Here is a 22249-nt window from a genome sequence, read left to right on the forward strand (position 1 = left end):
AGCATCAAATAATCAGTCAGCGGTGAGCCTCTCCATCAGAATGTTATATCTGCCATGAAATTCTGCTTTGTGATTGTATTATGTTATATACATTATACATCTCTTTCTCTCAGTCTCTCTCTTTCTCACCTAGTCTCTCTTTCTCCCTCTCTTCCTTTATATGTTCTCATAGAAACTAGGGCACATCTGAGATCCATAAGGAAGTCTTGCTTGACTTCAGTCAGAGAAACCATTTGAAACATCACCTGCCTCCAACCCCAACCCCATCTGCCTTAAAAATATAAAAGTCTTTCTTTTTAGGTGGAGGTTTTAATTCAGGGAAAACGCATGCCTCGCAAATTAAGAGCAGCCCAGGAGCTGTGTGCAAACCCTGATACACAAGAGACCCAATCCAAGGCTTGCACTCTGTCCTCTAAACAGTGATTTTGCTTTCCAAGGTGGATATATGGAGGGTAGTTAAGAATGAATTTTCATGACTCATATCTACTGTGTGTCCACACAATGCCAGAAGCCAGGGTAAGAACGTTGTGGGCCTTTCGCTTTTCATCTACCCTCCTTAGTCTTTGGTTCTTATCTAGGTGCTTAGGAGGTACTCAATCAGCATTCTTCCAATGAATGAATTCATAAATTCCCATTTTAAAGCTGTGGGAAGAATGGCCTTGAGGGGTGAGGTAGCATGTCCAAGGTCAAATAGTTGCCTTGGGTCAACTGTCGGTTAAATGCTACATGATTACAGGATTGCCTCCCTAAAGGTATCAGACAGTGGCTTGTGAAAAGATTGGATCCTATCTGTCACCTGTGAAGATTATTTCGAAAGATTTATCTTGAGTCCATAAGAGTATGAATGGGTCATTCTGGGATGGGGCCCAGAAATCTGTGTGTTCTACACCCTTACCCAGGTGACTTAGAGATGTTCAGCAGGGTATCCCTGGAGAAAGACCAATGTGGTTCATGTAAGTCTCTCTACATCTCCAACCAGAGGCAAACCTGTGAACTTTTCAGGCTGCAAAATCTGCACCTTGCTAAAGACTATCAAGAACCCCCTACTGGGGTTGGACTTCTTGGCTTACCCACCCTCCCTACATCTCTGAGCCTTGCGTTATTACACTTGATGGGTGCCTGCATAGCCACCAAATTTCATGTCTTCGGTTTATCTGGCTGCAGAAAATTTCATTCCAGAAACGTGACACAGTGAGAAATTGACCAAAGGTGGGCTTGAATTCAAGTCTCCTAAATGAAAGTACCCCCCCAATGACTAAAAGTCTTATTGTTACTCTGGATTTCACATTGTCATCCTGCTATGGGAAAAAATCTTGCATTTTTATGTAGCATATCCAAAAAAAAAAAAAAAAGCAAAAATTGTTTACTGCAGATGCATAACACTTTGGAACAGCCAAGGTATGTTCTGGAGCGTCATCTAATTTGTTTCTCTATGACCCAAGACAAGAGGGGCAAGGGTCGTCCTTCCTTTTTCAGAAATTGAGACTCAGAGAGGGCAAGTGACTTTCTCAGTCACACAGCATCATGTCTACCACCCAAGTCTCACCCTCTTCTCATTGGAGCCACAAATGGCCTAATTAGATGAGAGATGGTTCCAAGACTAGCGAATGTTTCCCTTTCTTCATTTTAAAAGTTTGAACTCTTTTTAGAGGACCTAAAGGTTTGCTCCTGAGTTCTGCTAATGTGTGACTGCTGAGTTTCAGGATGAATAAGACTTTTTTCCCAAGAAGTTTCACATATTCCCGTCTGGCCGAATTATGTATCCAAATGTCTTTCAATCAGGGAACTCACCCATTGCCCTGTGACTGTATGGTTTATTCATTTCTCCCCCCACAAAGCTAGGAGCTCCCTACAGGTTCAGGTTATGTCTTCTTCATCCTTTAGTCCCCACATCTAGCAAATGTTCTTTATACAAGCATATCTTAAAATGGTAGCTGAGTTGAACAGTGTAGACAGAGTATTTGTCCGTCTGAGAACTAACATGGGAATCCACGGAGCTGAGACCAAATCCAGCCCACTGTCTCTGCTTTTACGAATAAAGTTTTGTCAAAACACAGCCATATTCATGGTTCATGTGTGTACATATGACCCCATGGCTGCTTTTATGTGCAGCATGGCTTATGATGCCTCACTATTCACTCTATAGCACTTTAAAGAAAAAGCATGCTATCCCCGTCTAGATGAAGAGCCAAGTAGAAAGGAGATGCAGGCATTTCTATTTTCAGAGTATATTTCTTAGCATTTCCATTTCCTAACATATACTTACTCTCCTCCCCACCTGCCAATGCAGGAGAAATTAGCCTACTGAGAAACTCAGAAATATCCTGAGTAGTGTCAGTTTGCAGAAATTGTACATGTTATGTGACAGGATTCTTTCACTGTCAAGTTTTTGTTCAGAGACATATTGGTGTTCACAAAGAATGATATCTCTGTGTCTCAGCATATCCTGGAAAAACCCCAGTAGTCCTAGAACAAAACTCTTGGAGTGCTTGTGTCTGTTTGAAGCTTTTATATTAACACAAAGAAAGAAGTAATTAGTCAGGAAAACCCAGGGATATTCGGTGAGATCGGGGCCATCTTAAATTCATCGTCCATTTTCTGCAACTGAATTGTGCTTTCAGCAGTTTTCTTAGGTCTGGAAAATTAGCATAATGTATAGAATTGCCATTTGGTTCATTTAAATCTTGCATAATATATTAGGGGGGAAAATCTTTGAGCTAAGCGGAATTTAGGATTCAGTACAAAATATGAACTTTTGTGTTAAATTGATGTATACGTTGGCCTTGATTTCTGAGTGGGACAGGTGATTAAAGAAAACTGGGAGGTTAAGAGGGGATGAGGGAAAAAAAATGAAAAGAAAAAAACTGCAGGAGGAAAAGGTGGAGGCGTCAGCCAGAAAGGGAGGCTGCTGGAAGATTGCTAAGCTAGAGAACAAGGCAGCTCATTTTTATGAGACCATTAACACAGAAGACAGAGGCAACATTCTTGGGAGTACTTGACATGTTCCCAAAATTAGTTGGGTGCAGGATGTCATGACATAGAGACGTGTACCTGCTTTTTATCTGGGGATTTATAAAGGTGGGGGCTTGCTGGTGTCATGCAAAGCAGCAGGATGGGTAAGAGCTGTGGCTGAGAATGCATTAGGGTACCTGCCACCTATTCCCTGTGGTTCCTCTGGCTCTTGAAAGAGCCTGAAGTTACAGAAGAGGGTAGGAGTTCTGAGAGTGTCCAGGAGGCCAAATGCTGAAGGAGAGGACCCACCTCTAAAAGGAGAGTTGGAAGCAATGGCCATTGGCAGCAGCCTTGAAGACACAAGACCCTAGGAAACTATGGAGAATGACAGAGGATGGCTGATCAGTGCCCTAAGTAACCCAAGAATGTAGACTCCACAGCCCCACCACATCCATGGAAGGCACCAGTGACACCTAAGTCCCAGCAGAATGAAATTGGAGGCAAAGAGAGGCACTTCTCATCACTAGGATGCATTTGATTTCATTAGCTGCCTTCTGCGTCCTAGGTTCCTTCTCTCAGCCCCCAGTCTTGAATGGGGGAAGGAGGAGGAAGGAGAGTTTGGAGCCAACAGGCAAGAAACACTCTATGCCCACTGTAGGTGCACTGGGCTACAGATCTGTAGCAAAAGGAAGAGAGTTTTAATCTCATTGATTTTGGAAGCTTTAAAGTGGACTGGTCTGAGTTTTAATAACCAAGTGTCCCGAGTGCTATTGCATCTTCTTTAGATGCCATTCAGGGACTTGACCCAGGGCATTGCAATGCCAGGGCTCTAAGCCACTTTGCCACACTGCCTCCCATGTAGGGATTAAACATCCCAAAGAAGCTCTGAGGCCCTCTGAACCTCAATTTATTTGCCATAACATGGGCACAATAATAGAATCCTCTTGTCTGAGTCATCAGACAGTGCGAAGAGATTAATAGAATGCTAATCACTCAACCAGGATTTATTCAGTGGCACTGAGGTATTAATCAGCCACTCTTCTGGATGGTGGTTATTATAATAATCATGGGCCAGGAAGCATCCTAAGCACTTTACAGGTGTTGACTCATTTGGGGTAGATGCCAATAGTATTCCTGTTTTCTAGATAACCTCTCTGAGTCTCACTTCTTTTAAGTAACCTGCTCCAGTTCACACAGATAGGAAGTAATGAAGTTGGAAATCAAATCTGGATAATTGTGTTTTGAAGTCTATAAATGTGTCTTGTTGTTATTGCTATTATTATATATACTTTTTTCTTTTTTTTTTTTTTTGAAAACAAACTCTTACACTGTTGCCCACGCTGGAGTGCAGTGGCATGATCTCGACTCACTGCAACCTCCAGCTCCTGGGTTCACACACTTCTCCTGCCTCAACCTCCCAAGCAGCTGGGAGTACAGGCACACACCACCACACCCAGCTACTTTTTTGTACTTTTAGTAGAGACAGGGTTTCATTACATTGCCCAGACTGGTCTCGAACTCCTGACCTTGTGATCCGCCCACCTCAACTTCCTGCTGAAGTGCTGGGATTACAGGGGTGAGCCACCGCACCCGGCCTATTATTATTATATATTTTAACTACTTATTCCTGGAACCAAAAGCCAAATCTTTATAGCATGAAGAGGCGGAGAAAGAGTGATTTTGTAGTCTTATCATTCTATTTTCTGGTAAGCAGACACCAACCTCCAACCCTGCCTGCTGTATCCCCGGGGCCTGATATATAGAAGGTGCTCAGTAAATATATTTTGAATGATTGGTTAAGTGAGTACCTGATTTCAGGCCCCCAGGACAGACACTGCTTTATGTGCAGGTGTTTGTAGGTGCTGCCTCAATGACACAGCTGTGGACTGAATTGTGCCCCCCACCCCAGGTCATATGTTGGAGCCGTAACCACCAAAGGGATGGTGTTTGGAAATGGGAACTTTGGAAGGTAATTAGGTTAATTTAAGGCCATGAGCGTAGAGCCTTATGAGGCAGTTAGCATCCATACGGGAGGAGGAAGGGATATCAGAGTTGCTCTCTCTCTCTCTGCCCTCTGAGAACACAGAAAAAAGGCACCGACAGCTGGGCACGGTGGCGCACGTCTGTAATCCTAGCACTTTGGGAAGCTGAGGTGGGTGGATTGCGAGGTCAGGAGTTCCAAGCCAGCCTGGCCAACATGGTGAAACCTGGTCTCTACTAAAAATATAAAAATCAGTGGGTCGTGGTGGCCACGGGTGCCTGTAATCTCAAGTGCTCAGGAGGCTGAGGCAGGAGAATTACTTGAACCTGGGAGGCGGAGCTTGCAATGAGCCGAGATTGCGCCACTGCACTCCAGCCTGGCGGACAGAGCAAGACTCCATCTCAAAAAAAAAAAAAAAAAAAAAAAAAAAAGGCACTCATCTGCAAGCCAGGAAGAGGGCCCTCCCCAGGAACTGAGTTGGCTGGCACCTTGATCCTGCATTGCCAGCCTCCAGAACTGCGAGAAATAAATGCCTGTTGTTTAAACCACCCAGTCTATGATAGTTTGTTATAACTGCCTGAGAAGACTAATACAGACACCTAGACAGGCTGTCTCCTTTACTGATGTGTTAAACACCTGACCCCTTGTACATTCGTCCTATTTTTTCTCAAGGAATAAAAATAGCAAAGGAATTTGGAATCAGCCCTTCTCTGTCCTCTAGCCCTTCTCCTTTCAGAGGAATTTCATCACTGGAGCAGAGCATTGAATTTATTCCAGTGGCAGGGAAATGTGATGTATTTCTTAAATCTGTGTCACCTGGCTGTGGAATCAGCCCAGCCAGGCTCGGAATGAGGCATTAACTACATCCAAAGCTATGTGATTAACTTATTTGTTTGCCGACAGAGCTGAAATGAAAAAGCGGGAAGCTGGGAGTATCTGTACAAACCCTGTTTTGAAGTAGGATTGTGAGAAAACCCGAAGTGTGGGTTTTAATTCACATTCCTTGGGCTTACCATTATTATTACTTTTAATGGAAAATAACTTTTCACAATCTTGCTTCGTTTTAAATGGAGAATGTGCAATATTGTCTAATTTAGGGTATGAAGTTGATTTAGTATGCATGATTTTTCTTCCCCCACCCGCCACCATCCTTGGATTCTTTGTACACGTTCAATATAGTTACATTTTTGCTTAGAACATATATATTTTCCCATGAACTTTTCTCGATTGCTTTTTTATCAGGTTTACAAATCAAATCAAATAGGTATATTGCAGAGCTCTGCGATATTATTTTCTGAGCTTATAGTACAATGTATTGAATTATGCCAGCCCATGCTCTGCCCTGCTATTCTCTGCAGATTGAGAGAGAGGGACCGTGGACCCTGTAAATTCACTCAGCGCCCAGCATTACTGGCTAAATCAAGACCGCTATTCAGGCTGCAAGAAGAGACAGAGCAAGTGTTCGTTACACAAATCAATTTGGTCCCAAGTACTTCGCAGTGGGTACTCAACCATCGCTCACATAATATTGTCAACTTAATCAAATAATGCCTCGAAGACACTCACAAGCTTTTCTCTCTGAGAAATAACTTGATTGGTGGAGGAGGGAGCAGCAGCTGGCTATTCAAAGTACACTTTTTATTTATCACTGTGAAGAGTTTTGTGCATGGAGGGGAGGAAGCCTGTAGGAAAGGAAAGATGCTGCATAGTCAGTAGGCTGACTGTGGGGAGAATCATGCTGCATTCACGTCGTGTCTTAGGTGTTGGGTTTCTACACCATGATGGTGAATTTGGGGATGCTCGTGGATGAAGCAGCAGCTGGGCCCAAATCATTAGTTTCCTGGAATGATTCAGTCAAGACTTGCTGAGCGCCTACTATGTGCCATAGTAAAGGGCTTTTGATATAGTGTGTCTGATAACAGTGTTTCTCCACGGGATGCTCATGTTCTAGGAAGCATTTGATATGGTGTTTATCCATAGGATGCTTATTCTAGTAAGAAAACTTGTCAATGAGGGTTTAACAGAGGTCAACCCAGGGCTCTAGTAGTTCAAACAACACAGTTGAAGCAGCCTGGTTTTGTTTGCTTTTTAATTGGCTGGATGAGCTAGGGCCTCATTCACCCACCTCCCCACTCTGGTTCCAGCCCAGACCTATAACATAGGCAGTTAGGGTTACTGTGAATCTTTACTCCTCTCTATAGGTACTTTGCAGCTGGTCTGCGTGGCTGTATCTTACACTTTCCAGAGCATCTTCACCTTGACCTTGAAAGGTCATTGAGGAGCGAAGAGAGTTTCAGATATGGAGTTAGACATCCTAAGTTCAATCCTTCCATCTCCTGGCTGTGTGACTTCAGACAGATGGCCTAACCTCTCTGAGCCTCAGTTTTCCTAGTTGTTACAGCAACTCAGTAAAATAAGGCATGGAAAACACCTAGCGAGATGCCTAGCTCATGGTAGGACCTCAGTACGATTTTATTTTCCATCCTCTATCCCAGACAGTTTAGCCAGTTTCACATTTTGCTTATAAGCTACCAGTTGAGGTAGCTTTCAGCATCAGTGATAGCAGAATCCTTTGTCTTAACTCAGGATAGGGGAGAAGCAAAAGCCTTCCTCAGTAGTCCTGGTCCACATCCAGGGGTGTCTATGTATCCTCCACAGAGCTTGTGAACTTTCTGAGATTGTATGCAAAACTTAGGTGTATGTATATTTTTCCCCCAAAAGGTGGTCCACACTTGCATAAAACCTTCAGTGTATACATGAACACAGAAATAGATTAAGAAACATATTTACAGAGTAAAGGGAAATACTACCAAATAACAATAATGATAGCAATAAGACAGCTACCCCTAGTGGAACCAACTGCCTGAGAGACCCACCCGACCTAGAATTAAAGCTGGGTATTTATTTTTTACAATATTGCCCTAGAAAAATATTAACATCCCAAGTTTATTTCATTTAAAAATGGTGTATTTGAAACTTAAAGTTGACTAAATAATATTCCTCATTTCAAAGGATACCATTGTTCCTGGAAAGGGGTCCTGATCCAGACCCCAAGAGAGGGTCCTTGGATGTCATGCAAAAAGAATTCGAGGTGAATCCATCAAGTAAAAATACGTTTATTAGAGAAGTAAAGAAAGAAAAGAGTGGCTACCCCGGGGCTGCTGGTTGCCTGTTTTTATGATCATTTCTTGATTATATGTTAAACAAGGGGTGGCTTATTCATGAGTTCTCTGGGAAAGAGGTGGGCAGTTCCCAGAACTGAGGGTTTCTCCCTCTTTTAAACCACATAGGGTAATTTCCTGACATTGCCATGGCATTTGTAAACTGTTGTGGTGCTGGTGGGAGTGTCTCTTAGCATGTTAATGCGTTGTAATTAGCGTATAATGACCAGTGAGGATGACCAGAGGTCACTTTCGTTGCCATGTTGGTTTTGCTGGGATTTGGCTGGCTTCTTTCTGCAACCTGTTTTATCGGCAATGTGTTTATTATGTGTCTCTTGTGCTGACCTCTTATCTCATCCTGTGACTTAGAATGCTTTAACTGGCTGGGTGCAGTGACTCACACCTATAATACCAGCACTTTGGGAGGCCGAGGTGGGTGGATGATGAGGTCAGGAGATCGAGACCATCCTGGCTAACACAGTGAAACCCCATCTCTACTAAAAATACAAACAATTAGCCGGGTATGGTGGTGGGCGCCTGTAGTCCTAGCTACTCTGGAGGCTGAGGCAGGAGAATGGCGTGAACCCGGGAGGCGAAGCTTGCAGTGAGCCGAGATCGTGCCACTGCACTCCAGCCTGGGCAACAGAGCAAGACTCCATTTCAAAAAAAAAAGTCTTAACTATCTGGGAATGCAGCTCAGTAGGTCTCAGCCTCATTTTATCCAGCTCCTATTATGGTCACTTTATGGTCATTATGGTCACTGTCCTAGGGAAGACTTTCTTTCTCTACTTTCCTCTCTTTTAAACCCATTTTCCATTTTAGCTTTTTCTCTCCCCAGCACACCATGGCTCTAAAGCAGGCCTGTCTCATAGAACTTGACAGTGATGAAAATGTTCCATACCTGAGCTTTCTGATGAGAGTGCAGTTTTCTTTTGCTGCCAGATGATCATACACCTAGTACTTCCACAACACAAGTGTATTAGATTACAGTTCTGGAGATCAGAAGTGTAGCATAGATATCACCAGGTTTAAAAGGATTGTAGCTGTCAGGATGGTATTCCTACAGGCTCACAATTTGATCTGTCCCCATGCCTTTCCTGGTTCCTGAAGGCCACTGTCATTCTTGGGCTCATGGCCTCTTTCTCCATCTTCAAAACCAGTAATGGTGGGTTGAGTTTTTCTCACTGGGTGTTCACTCTGACATTGGGGATTCTCTTCCATGCCACTTTCATCTGTTTCACTTCTCAGGATCCTGGTGATTATACAGGGCCCACACAGGTAATCCAGGATAATCTGTTTTATGGTCCTGTGATTACCAACCTGAATTCTCCATTGCCATGTAAAGTATCCTATTCAAGATTCCAGGGATTAGAACCTTCACATCTTTAACAGGCCATTGTGTTGTCTACCACAGGGAGCCACCAGCCACAGGTGTCTGTTGAGCAGCTGAAATACAGCTACCGAGGCCAGGTGTGGTGGCTCATGCCTGTAATCCCAACACTTTGGGGATCAAGGCAGAAGGATCACTTGAGCCTAGGAAGTTGGGATTACAATGAGCCTTGATCATCCCAGCCAGGGAATGGCAGTGAGCGCATTCCAAAAACAAAACAAAACAAAACAAATACAACTAGTGAACTTGATTTAACTTCAATTTAAATGTAAGCACTGATACTTGATTGTTATTAGTTCATTTGGAGGATCCTTCAACTGTCATTTTTTCAAAGGCTAAATATAAATCAGATATTTCCAATGACAATTCAGTTTCCATATGGAGATGTGTAAAATACAAGATTTCAAAGACATCATCCAAAAAAGAAAAGAATACAAAATACCTTTTACATGATAGCATATTGAAATAATATCCTTAATAAATTGGGTTAAAATGGACATTCTTAAAATTTTACATTTAAAAAAAATTTGACTTGTAAGAATTCTAAAATGATGTGTATCACTTACATTTTATTAGACAGGCTTCTCTAAAGTTCTTCAGCAGCATCCTTGAACTATATCTAATGCTGTGTGATGAGTGCATGTATCTTTCATTTCCATCAAATAGAATTTGCTACAGTTCTTATTTTATTTCTAATTATCCCCTCTCTCCCCTGAGCACAGAACTTCGAAATCTCTAATTTCTATCTGTATTCCGATTTCTACTGACAACTTTATGATGGTATCATGTACATTTTACTTAACCCATACTAGATGAGTAAGGACTGCCACCAGTACCCTGGACCCACAGACAACCCTGAGATAGAAGTCGTTTATCTAAGCTTGCAGCTAAGGCTCAGAAGGATGTACATAGCTGGACTAGTGATGAAACTAGAGTTTTAACGCAGAGCTACCTAGCCATACATATGCCTTCCCTGAATGTAAATTAGCTCAACCATTGTGGAAAACAGTGTTGTGATTCCTCAAATACCTGGAACCAAAAATACCATTTTACTTGGCAATCCCATTTCTGGGTTTATACCCAAAGGAATATAAATCATTCTATTATAAACACACAGACACACATATGTTCATTGCAGCACTATTCACAATAGCAAAGACATGAAATCAACTCAAATGCCCATCAATGATAGTTTAAAGAAAATGTGGTACATATACACTGTGAAATACTATGTGGCCATAAAAGGGAAGAAGATTATGTTCTTTGCAGGGACAGTGGATGGAGCTGGAAGCTATTATCCTCAGCAAACTAATGCAGGAACAGAAAACCGAACACTGCATGTTCTCACTCATAAGTGGGAGCAGAACAGTGAGAACACATGGACACAAGGAGGGCAACAACACACACTGAGACTCGCTGGGGGAAGGGCAGAAGGGAGCGCATTAGGATAAATAGGTGATGGGTGCCGCAAATCACCATGGCACACGTTTACTTATGTAAGAAACCTACACATGTACTGCAGAACTTGAAGAAAGAATTCCTTCCCTGTGCTTCTGTACCCAGTTACCTGGTCGTCACTAGAAGATGCCACACAGGTGGCCTCAGTCGTGTCTCCCTAGGGTCAGACACAGGAAACCCCAGGACGAGGACAGAATCCAAAAGGCATGTATCTCTACATGGCTATGCGTTTTCTCTCAAACAGTCATCCCTGGATTGGTCGATATCAAAATCCAATTTCACCAGGATTAGTCTTGGGTTGCTCAGAGCTATCCATTGAATTAAGAACGATTATAGCAGAGGGAGCCCCGTGGTTCTTTATTAAGGTCTTTGTGGAAGCACGAAGTGATCTTCAGGAGATTAAAGTGCCAGTGGTGTTTTCTTAACATTTATAACCTGCGCTGATACCTGGGGAGTTTGTTTATTAAGAAAAATTCTGCCGCAAAGATCCCGCCTCCTAATAGGGCCTTCACTCTGGGCCCGGGCGGAAGCTGGCATTGTGGTCTTAATGAGCTTATGAGGGAAGCTCTGCCAAGTGCCACCTGGAAACCCACCTCTTGGGGTTAATGGACTCCCCATCTGTGTAGGGTCCTGCAGCCTTTCCTGTTTGATGGGGAGACTGCATCTCAGAGTTGTGCGTGGGTCTGAGAAATAAAACAAAAGCTAGGCTGGGCTCCATGGCTCAGGCCTATAATCCCAGTACTTTGGGAGGCTGAGGCAGGTGTATCACCTGAGGTCAGGAGTTCGAGACCAGCCTGGCCCACATGGCCAAACCCCATCTCTACTCAAGATACACAAATTAGCTGGGCATGGTGGCACACACCTGTAGTCCCAGCTACTGGGGAGGCTGAGGCAGAAGAATCGCTTGAACCCGGGAGGCGGAGGTTGCAGTGAGCCGAGATTGTGCCGCTGCACCCCAGCCTGGCCACAGAGCCAGACTCTGTTTCAAAACAAAACAAAAACTGATGGTTATTAATGCTATTAATAATGATCATGATAATTATGTCCCGTCTTTATGCATGGGACTTAACCATTCCCAGAGTTGGATGTCATTTCACTCTAAAGAATTCATGACAGGTATACATTTATCATTTTATGTATTTGCAAACTGAGAGCCAGAGACATGAAAGTGAGCAGCCTTGCAGCTTGCTCATGGTAAAACCAGGCTTAGTCATTTACGCCGCAGATATTTACTGAGAACTTATCATGGACTCCAGGTCAGCAGTTTCAGGTGGCACAGTTTTACCTCCCAGGAGACATTTGAATCTCAGGAGATATTTTTGGTTCCAACTCAAGGGTAGGCAATTGGCATGTAGTGGGTGGAGGCCAATGATGTTATTGAACATTCTACAGTGCACAGGATGATCCACCCATCAAAATAATAATAATAATAATGAACCAGCCTCAAGTGTCAATGGTACTGACATTGAGGAACCCTGTCCAGTGGTACAGGGTTTCAGTGAACAGAAAAGCCACAGTCTCTGTTCTCCTGGAGTTACATCCTGTTGGAAAAGATAAGCAATATACAAAATCACAGAATAAAATAATAAAAAGGCAAGAAGAAATGTGTGCTGTGAAGACATCAGTGGTCAAGGGGAGAGAGAGTGCTGGTGCAGAGCTGCTGTTATCATGGGCCCATTGAAGGTTTCTCCAATGGGTGACACCTGGGCAGAGATTGTATTGGCCACAGGGCAAGCTACATGTGGTGTTTCAGGGAAAGAGTCTTCCAAGCAAAGGGCAGAATGAATGCAAAGACCAAAGATGGGGGCAGAAAAAGCAAACAGGCCAACGAGCAAGAATGGGAGACAGGCAGCAGGCAAGGTGGGAGTGGTCACGGCCGAGAACACTGAACCTTATAGACCTAGACAGCCAAGGAGGATCTAGGTTGGAGACCACTGAGAAGGGGGTGTCCCTGGCCACGTTCCCGTCCACCTCTGACATCCTTACTTTACTGACTGCCCTCAATTTCCTCCATTCTCTGAATTTACTGCATTGCTGTGTCTCACCTTCTGATCTCCCAAATATGGTCATGTCCATTCAGGTAGGTCTCACTTTAGAGCCAAACATAACTTTTATGACCAGGCACAGTAGCTCACACCTGTAATCCCAGCACTTTGGGAGGCCGAGGCAGGCAGATCACTTGAGGTTAGGAGTTCGAGACCAGTCTGACCAACATTGTGAAACCCTCTCTCTAGTAAAAATACAAAAATTAGCCAGGTGCAGTGGCATACATCTGTAAATCCCCGCTACTTGGGAGGTTGAAGCAGGAAAATCGCTTGAACCCGGGAGGCAGAGGTTGCAGTGAGGTGAGATTGTGCCACTATACTCCTGCCTGGGCAACAGAGTAAGACTCTGTCTCCAAAAATACAGTCGAATAAATTGGGAGTTCTTTCAGAGATTACTTCCCACTGAGCTTTGATATGCTGCAGCTTTGGAGACTATAGCTAGGAATCCCGTAGCCACTGCCCTCCCGGAATGTGCATTCTAGATGGTTTCTATTAGCCAGTTTCCTAGCTTTCTGACATTGTCTTTTCCTTAGGAATTACACACTATGCTTTTGCCGTAATGTTCAGCAAGCTTCTCAGGGATGCTATAATGACTGCTCAGGTTGAGTGAGGCACAGTAGTAGGTACTGAGAATATACAGGCAGCATCTCTGTCCTTCAGTGTTGATGGTCTTTCAAGAGGCTAATGAAAGGCTTTCCAGCCAGGTGTCATTGCATCCAGGGCCATGATCAAAGGCCACTGGGGAGAGTGGGCTGGAAAGAGGAAGACTTAAGTCTCCTCTTCGTTTGGGCGGTCTCATTGAAGTGACTCCTGTATTAGGGTTCTCTAGTGGGAAAGAACTAATAAGATAGATGTTTATCTATAAATAAAGGGGAGTTTATTAAGGAGTATTGACTCACACGATCACAAAGTGAAGTCCCACAATAGGTCATCTGTAAGCTGAGGAGCAAGGAAGTCAGGCTGGGTCCCAAAACCTCAAAAGTAGGGAAGCCAACAGTACAGCCTTCAGTCTGTGGTCGAAGGTCCAAGAGTCCAAAAGCTGAAGGACTTGGAGTCCCACGTTCAAGGGCAGGAAGCATCCAGCATAGGGGAGAACTGTAGGCTGGAAGACTCAGCCAGCCTACTCTTTGCACGTTCCTCTGCCTACTTCTATCCTAGGCATGCTGGCAGGTGATCAGATAGTGACCACCCAGATTGAGGGTGGGTCGACCGTTGCAGTGACTTGAATGTTTGTCTCCTTTGGCAATACCCTCACAGACACACCCAGGACCAATACTTTGCATCCTTCAATCCAATCAAGTTGACACTCAACGTTAACCATCACAACTCCTACTGAGAGATGACAGCCTGGCAGGAACATTCATTCCTCCTTCTCCTAGATCTGCTTTGAGGCCACTCATGGTGAGAACTTCATGCTACCTGAAGTGGTGGAAGACGCATTTCCTCCTGGGTGACAGCTGCTTGTTTGTACTCCATGCACCTTTGATTTACATGCTTGGTGGAGAGATGTAGTAGAGGGAATGGTGACCTCCAAAAACTATGTACTTGTCATAACTTCCATAAACATGATCCTATTTGGCAGGGGTGGGGGAGGGGAAGGAGATCTTTGCAGATGTAAGTAAGGATCAAGACAAAATCATCCTGGATTTAGAGTGGGCTCAACAACTAATATCCTTTTTTGAGACAGAGTCTCGCTCTGTCACCCAGGCTGGAGTGCCATGGTACAATCTCAGCTCATTGCAACCTCTGCCTCCTGGGTTCAAGCAATTCTCCTGCCTCATCCTCCTGAGTAGCTGGGATTATAGGCGTGTGCCACCACACCTGGCTAATTTTTGTATTTTTAGTAGAGACGGGGTTTCACCGTGTTGGTCAGGCTGGTCTCGAACTCCTGACCTTGTGATCTGCCCACCTCGGCCTCCCAAAGTGCTGGGATTATACGCTTAAGCCACCACGCCCGACCCTAGTATCTTTTTAAGAAGAAAAGGGAAGAGGGAAATTGGAGTTTCAGCCATGTAGAGGGAATAGGGCCTGTGAAGATGGAAGCAGAGGATGAAAGGATGCAAACCCAAGTCAAGGAATGCCTGAAGCCACCAAAAGCTAAATGAGGCAAGGCATGATTCCGCCCCTAGATCTTTTAGAGGGAGTGTGGCCCTCCTGGCACCTTGATTTTCGATTTTTGGTCTGTACAACTACAGGAGAATGAAGTCCAGTGTCTTTAAGCCACCAGCTTTGTGGTCATCTTTCAGAAAACAAATACAGAGACATAAAACTCAGGCTTGTTCTAAGTATGTTTTCCCTGGAAGGTCCCAGAAAAGGGGGAAGAAAAACAGATCACGCTCAGTGGAGGGGTTGGTGACCATCACTAACCCCAACGTACGTTAGGCTCTGTGGTAGCTGCTCTGTCATCTCCCGCTGCATTTGGTCCTTCCCACGATCCTGTGAGCTTAGTACCGTTAGTGTCTTTTTTGTTTTTGTTTTTGTTTTAGAGGCAGAGTCTTGCTCCATTGCCCAGGTTGGAGTGCAGTGGTGTGACTTTCTGTCACTGCAACCTTGATCTCCTGGGCTCCAGCCATCTCCCACCTCAGTCTCCCAACTAGCTGGGATGACAGGCACGTGGCCATAATCAGCTTTTTAAAAAAAATTTATTTAGTGGAGACAGGGTCTCACTATTTTGCAGACTGGTCTCAAATTATCTGCCCACCTTAGCCTCACAAAGTGCTGGGATTACAGGCATGAGCCACTGCACCTGGCCCCATTACCCCATTAATATCCTTTGATGGAAAAGTAAACTGAGGGTCAGAGAAGAAAAGTGACCTGCCTAAGATTAGCAAATAACAGAGATGGTCTGCGTGATTCCAAAACCGTGGTTCATTGTGCTGCATCCCACCACATAGAAGGCATGCAGGCTGAAAGAGATTTCCTTTTTCTGTTATTTTCTTCACTCCTCAACCTCTAGTTCCTAACACTCCTCTTTTTCCCTTTCCATACACCCACAATGACCTGAAACACTTTTGGCTTTTTTTTTTTATTTTAATTTTGCATGCTTTAAGGATTCTTTTTAATACACAGGTATTTCTCTATAACAATTTATAGGCATTTGTATATAAGCATATACTATAAAATGATTAATTGAGCATTGTATGTTTTTATCAAAGGAAACAATGCAAAGATTTCTCCAAAGTGCTGTTTGACTAGAGATGATTAATTTTAATTTTCACATGAGTGGCACAATGCTATTAATCATTTAATATGTTTAATCATAATCTCTGTAATTCCTAATTAGGTTCATTAAGCTGAAACATCCAGCAGTTGTACACAAATCCAAATCTACGTTTCCTTCTCAGGATAAGAAGGAGCTCATTTTATTTTTGCATTGAAACAGAAACTTCTAACAGGATGGAAAAAAAAATGGACTGAAAGCTTGAGGTTTCAGCTACAGCATCTGTAAACTCCGAGTCCGGGTGTAGAGAGTTAAAACCCCTTACCCTCTGAAAAGGGACAGTTGCATGATTCAAGCTCATTTCTGTGTCATGGACATGGCACCAAACCTCATATTCTCAGTGGAGAAAACCCACATTCTGCTCTGTTTGGGTTTCAGTGTTACAATGTTGTTTTTCAACTATCACATGAAGGTGGTGACGTTGATTGTACACTTCTTCATTAATTTGTTTATTCATGTACTTTTGGTCAGTGAGTCAGCCAACCATTAAACAGACATTTATCATTTGTGTCACAAGGTGGTCGTACCACCCTCCTGCTGTGATCCTTAGGTGGCTCTTTATTGCTCTTAGGATGAAGCTCAGACTCTTGCTTCGCACAGTGTCCTTTGATCTAGCCCCTTGACTATCTTTGAAACCTCAACTCCTGCCTTCCCTTCATACCTGCCTCATCTGACCAGTGGTACTGGAGCCACACGTACTGTCTGAATCCAAGACATCATTTGACATCTCTGCACATACGCTGCCCTCTCTCGGTACAGCCTCAGTCCTTTTCACCTCTTCTGTTAGATATCTCCCACTTAAAATTTAACCTCCAGAATTGGCAAGCCTTGCTGAACCTCCAGCAGTGTTATATGACCCTGATTTAAGGTTACTCAGCCCTTTGTGATTGCCTCTTATCCCAACATTTACCAGTCTGTATTGGCTGGGGATGGCGGCTCATGTTTGTAGTCTCAGTGCTTTGGGAGGCCGAGGCACGAGGATCACTTGAGGCCAGAGGTTCAAGACCAGCCTGGGCAACATAGTGAGACCCTGTCTCTGCAAATAAAAATTAGCTTGTTGTGGTGGCGCATGCCTGTAGTCCTAGCTACTTGGAAGGCTGATGTGGGAAGACTGTTTGAGCCTAGGGTTTCAAGGCTGCAGTGAGCCATGATTGTGCCACGGCACTCCAGCCTGAGTGACAGACCAAGACCCAGCTCCAAGAAAACAACAAAAAACAATGACAAAATGAGTCTATTTATGACTGTCTTTCTCTATTGGTGTCATTCACTAGAGTTGGAATTGCATGTGACTTGGAGGGCTGATTTATGTGTCTAACACAAAGCAGTTGCTCAATAAAGATGTGTAAACACTGTAAAAATAAGCAAATGACAACCTTTCCTGTTTCTCAAAGGAGGTTTATTTCTCTTTTTGGTATTTAAAAAAATTACCATTACTCGAAACAGTTCGTTACTTTTCATTTATTGAATATATACCACGAACTTGGCCAAGTTAGCATACATTATTCATTCACAAAGCCTTAAAAGGTATGAACTCATATGCTTTATTTTCCAGTTAAGAAAATGACCATCGTACTGCTTTGTATTCAATCCAACAGTATAGGCAAAATGACTAAATACATTGTCTAAATACATGACTTTGCCCTTAAAAGTTGAAGAAGTCAACTGGTAGGGCTTTTGATACCAGAGCAGCTTGGAAGAATGGTTTGCGAGCCAATGGGAGGTCTTTACTTCAAAATGCAATTCAGGGTGTGTTAGGAAGGAAAATGCAAGTGAAACCTTCCAGTAAATACCAGGGCTGTTGAGAAACTTGCTAATTATGCCCGTGTTATCTGAGTGATTGTTTTGTATTTCACTTTGTAGGATTCTCTCCTCTAAGTTGTTATTATTTTTCACCTGGCTGCCTACATTGATAGTTTTGTCCCAATTATGTACTTCTAGATTGCTTATAAAAAGGTGAGGATGATTCCTCACTCATAAATTTGATAGGCTTCTGCATAAGCTTTCTATCATAGTTTCAAAGTTGGTGTCTGATGTGGATGGCATTTACTGTCACCTAGAGGCAACACATGCTAATTGCAGAGAAAGTATCATACGTTAAATGTTTGAAATGTTAAAACTCTAGAACTGAGAGTATGGCAGTGGCTATAATGATACCTAATGTGACTGTGACTTTTCCCCTAGTTCCTGCCTATATATGGGTGTCAATGTAACATCATGTTATACAGCCTTATTTGGAAGGCAGAGGGTGGTGAAACAATGAGTTATGCTAATAATGTTACACGGTCTAGGCAAACAGCACACCAGAACTTTCTGCAGAGATGGAAACATTCTGTATTTGCATTACTCACCCTGGAAGTACTAACTACATGTGGCTCTTGAGCACTTGAAATGCAGCTAATGCAAACGAAGTTAAATATATTATTTTAATTCAGTTAAATGTAAATTGTCACATGTGGTCAACTGTAGTGGACAGCACAAGTTTGTACAATTAGAGCCTCAAAAGAATAAGTCCATCAACTGGTTATTTGAACTCCAGAATGCCAACTAGTCTTTTCAAATTTTTTACATTTAATTATATTTTATCTGCACAATTACCTGAACAATTATGTAGGCATATCTTCAGATTCTGAACAGCATCAGTTAAGAAATACACAGTCTCCTGCCTTTAATGATTATTACCCCCTTCTTGATGAGGTTCCCTCTCCCCACCTCCCAACCCCAGCAGCTCCAAGTCCCCTTCCTTTGCTTTTTCTAGCCTATAGTGCTTTTCTCTGTCTGCCAACACTCTATTTATGGATTTATTGTCTGGAATGATGCTCCCCGAGGGCAGGGATTTTTGTCTACTTTGCCCACTGCCCAATCCCAGATTCATGATGAGTACTCAGTGGATGCTCAGAAAACACTTGTTGAATGAATATGCATGCATGCCTCAGCATCTTCTTCCCTTCTCAGATTCCTTAGTTCTGATCTTTTCCTGCCACTCAGGGCAAGCAAAAGCGCATTGGAACAGAGCATTGTGGTCCACTCAACCGCTCCGATTTCTTCTTGTTCTTTTAGCAGACAGACGATGCAGCACCGACGGATGGCCAGCCCCAGACACAACCTTCCGAAAACACAGAAAACAAGTCTCAGCCCAAGCGGCTGCATGTCTCCAATATCCCCTTCAGGTTCCGGGATCCGGACCTCAGACAAATGTTTGGTGTAAGTACCACCTTTCTTCTCAGCAGTGCCCACTCTGGGGTTTCCAGAGACCTCCCTGTCTCGTGTAAGTTTGGGGGTATTTACAATACTAAGGTTAGATGTTTGCATGGGGAGAAACATTTTAGAGCCTAGTTTTTGGGTATATTGTGGCTAGGATCTCTTTATGGTTTTAGCATGTATTTCTGTACATATGCTCACCATGTATCTACTTTGCCAAGTGGTTTTCTTCTAAGAAGTAACTTGAAGGGCAAATGGAAAAAAAATTCCTCGATGACCCACTGTTGAAAGAAGCCTATTGATGGTCTTAAACCCAATGGCCCAGGACATCATACTGTAGCAAAAGTACACCTCGAGTCCTCTTGGTTTTGCTTTCTTTTGCAGTTGTCAGATTATCCAGAGGGTGACTCATAGTGTATTCCTGCATTCCCTAGTCTTTCCCAGGCACTGTGCATTTAGATTTCAGATGCAGCAACAGAGAACAACTAATTCTGCATAAAGCTGATTTTAGCAAACAAAGCAAAACCACTACCACCAACACCAAACGAGCTACCAGTTTCTAAGTGCATGTTGATTCCTAAAGTCTACATTCTTCTGAAATCAGTGACAGGGATTCAGAGGCACTTGCTGTGGTGCTATATGCCATAAAGGGTAGCCATGCCCAGGCACCATGATGAAACACAGAGAAGGCCACAAGTCACCACTAGCCCAGGAGATAATAATAGCATTGCTTTTTTATAGATCATCTTGCCCCTGATTATTTTTTTCTCAAAGTTATCTTCACTGTCCACTTTGGGAAGCCATGAGTTTGCCATTTCTTTGACCTCCGTTCAACCAAAGGACAAGGCTATGACAGGGCTTGGATATCTTTCATGTTTGTGAATGTAGCCAATTTGCCCATGGCATCCCAGCAATGATAGCAGGTGCCTGTGGATTCAGTGAAAAGAATTACATCCTTAACATTTGACTTAGAGCAAAGGTGGGCTGCTCAGAGACTCCTCCTCTAAGAGTTTATAAATGGATGCAAATATCACAAAAGGAACAGGAAGATGCCCATTCTGAGCCACGCTGGTGTTGTTCTCCATATAAAATGGAAGGCTCTGGTTCGCTACTCAAAGGCACTGTGTTGGGAATTAGCTTGCACCTTTTACTTCTTACACACACATGATGCTTATCAAGTATGCATCTGACACAAAAGCAGAACAGGCATCCTAATATTTAAGATACCCAGCTTTGAATGCTGACATTTCAGAGGAAAAGGTCAGCTCTTGCACTTTTATCTCTCTCATTTGGTAATAACCTTGAGTTGAGCCCCTCCAACTCCTGCAGAACAGAGATACCCTCGGGCACTTTCAGGTCAAAGATGACTTTGAAAAGTGCAGAGCATTCAAAGTGAGAGTTGAGGTTAAGTGTGTGTGAGGCAGTAAGACCATGTTTGAATGATGGGCGGTAAGAGGAGTTATATTCTCTTTGCCATGTCAGGTTAGGAGACGTCTTGCTATGCAGTCTGTTTTTTCTCATCAAGTGTCACTGTGATGTTGGCTTTGAATTCAGTTCCCTTAATGAGCGTCTTGACACTCTTTCATGGTGTCACTCATTGCAGCTCACCCCAAGTTCCACCCCTAAGGGGGCTTTCCCCCCATGGTTTTCTTAGTTATCAGGAAAGTTACTGCAGGCTACAATGCTAAATCACAAAGGTATTCAAAATATTCACAGGAATCAGAGAAGGGATTCTTAGTCTCTCTAGTCTTATAGAGTTAGGGTAGACGGCAAGGAGCAAGATCTTGCCAAAAAATTGTACTACTTGTCATCAAACCTTGATCCAAATGTACTAGTTTCAGGACTCTTGTTTTATTTATTTGTTTATTTTTATTTTTATTTATTTTTTGAGACGGAGTCTCACTCTGTTGCCCAGGCTGGAGTACAGTGGTACGATCTCGGCTCACTGCAAGCTCCGCCTCCTGGGTTCTCTCCATTCTCCTGCCTCAGCCTCCCGAGTAGCTGGGACTACAGGTGCCCGCCACCATGCTCGGCTCGTTTTTTTGTATTTTTAGTGGAGACGGGGTTTCACCATGTTAGCCAGGATGGTCTCGATCTCCTGACCTCGTGATCCACCCACCTCAGGCTCCCAAAGTGCTGGGATTCCAGGAGTGAGCCACCGTGCCCGGCCCGGTAGTTCTCACTCTGTTACCTAGGCTAGAGTGCAGTGGTGTGATCACGCTCACTGCAAACTCTGGGGCTCAAGGGATCCTCCCACCTCAACCTCCCAAGTAGCTGAGACTACAGACACAAGCCACCATGCTTGGCTAATTTTTAAGTTTGTTTTTTTTTTTTTTAATAGAGATGGGGTCTCACTTTGTTGTCCAGGCTGGTCACAAATTCCTGGCCTCAAGCAACCCTCCCACCTTGGCCTCCCAATGTGCTGGGATTACAGAGTGAGATGTGAGCCACTGCACCCATCCAGCACCCCCCTTTTATTGTGACGAAGTCTTACTCTGTTGCCCAGACTGGAGTGAAGTGGCATGATCTCGGCTCATTGCAGTCTTTCTCCTGGGTTCAAGTGATTCTCGTTCCTCAGCTTCCTGACTAGCTGGGACTACATGCGTGCGCCACCACTTCAAAGTCAAGATTTTCAAGCAACTGACAAGATGTCAATTTGGCAAGATGATAGATACACTTAATGCCTATCAATTAAGAGAATGCGCCATGCATTCAGTAGCACAAACTTAACCTTGTTCATCACAAGTAGCATCTGTGTCCATTCTTTGAAAGTATTATTTTTTCTGAAAGATTTTTTGAAAGCTTTATTTTTTCTGTTAACTTTGTCTATAAAAGTACCAAGAA

The 22249-nt window shown here is 43.5% G+C and overlaps 1 protein-coding gene across 9 annotated transcripts in view; it reads left to right on the forward strand.

Annotated features, from left to right (window-relative positions):
- Positions 1–22249, forward strand: part of RBFOX1 (RNA binding fox-1 homolog 1) — a 380384-nt gene that overhangs the window by 227358 nt on the left and 130777 nt on the right. For all 9 annotated transcript variants that reach the window (XR_004055484.1, XR_004055485.1, XM_010353868.2 and 6 more), the window contains exon 3: positions 19265–19408. Coding sequence is in view for 7 of the 9 variants with exons in the window: in XM_010353868.2 (XP_010352170.1) it covers positions 19265–19408 (144 nt within the window). In the remaining 2 variants the exon portion in view is untranslated. The remainder of the gene's footprint in view (positions 1–19264; positions 19409–22249) is intronic.

The sequence above is a fragment of the Rhinopithecus roxellana genome, chromosome 20 (genome assembly GCF_007565055.1).
Source record: "Rhinopithecus roxellana isolate Shanxi Qingling chromosome 20, ASM756505v1, whole genome shotgun sequence".
In the NCBI taxonomy this organism is placed as follows: Eukaryota; Metazoa; Chordata; class Mammalia; order Primates; family Cercopithecidae; genus Rhinopithecus; species Rhinopithecus roxellana.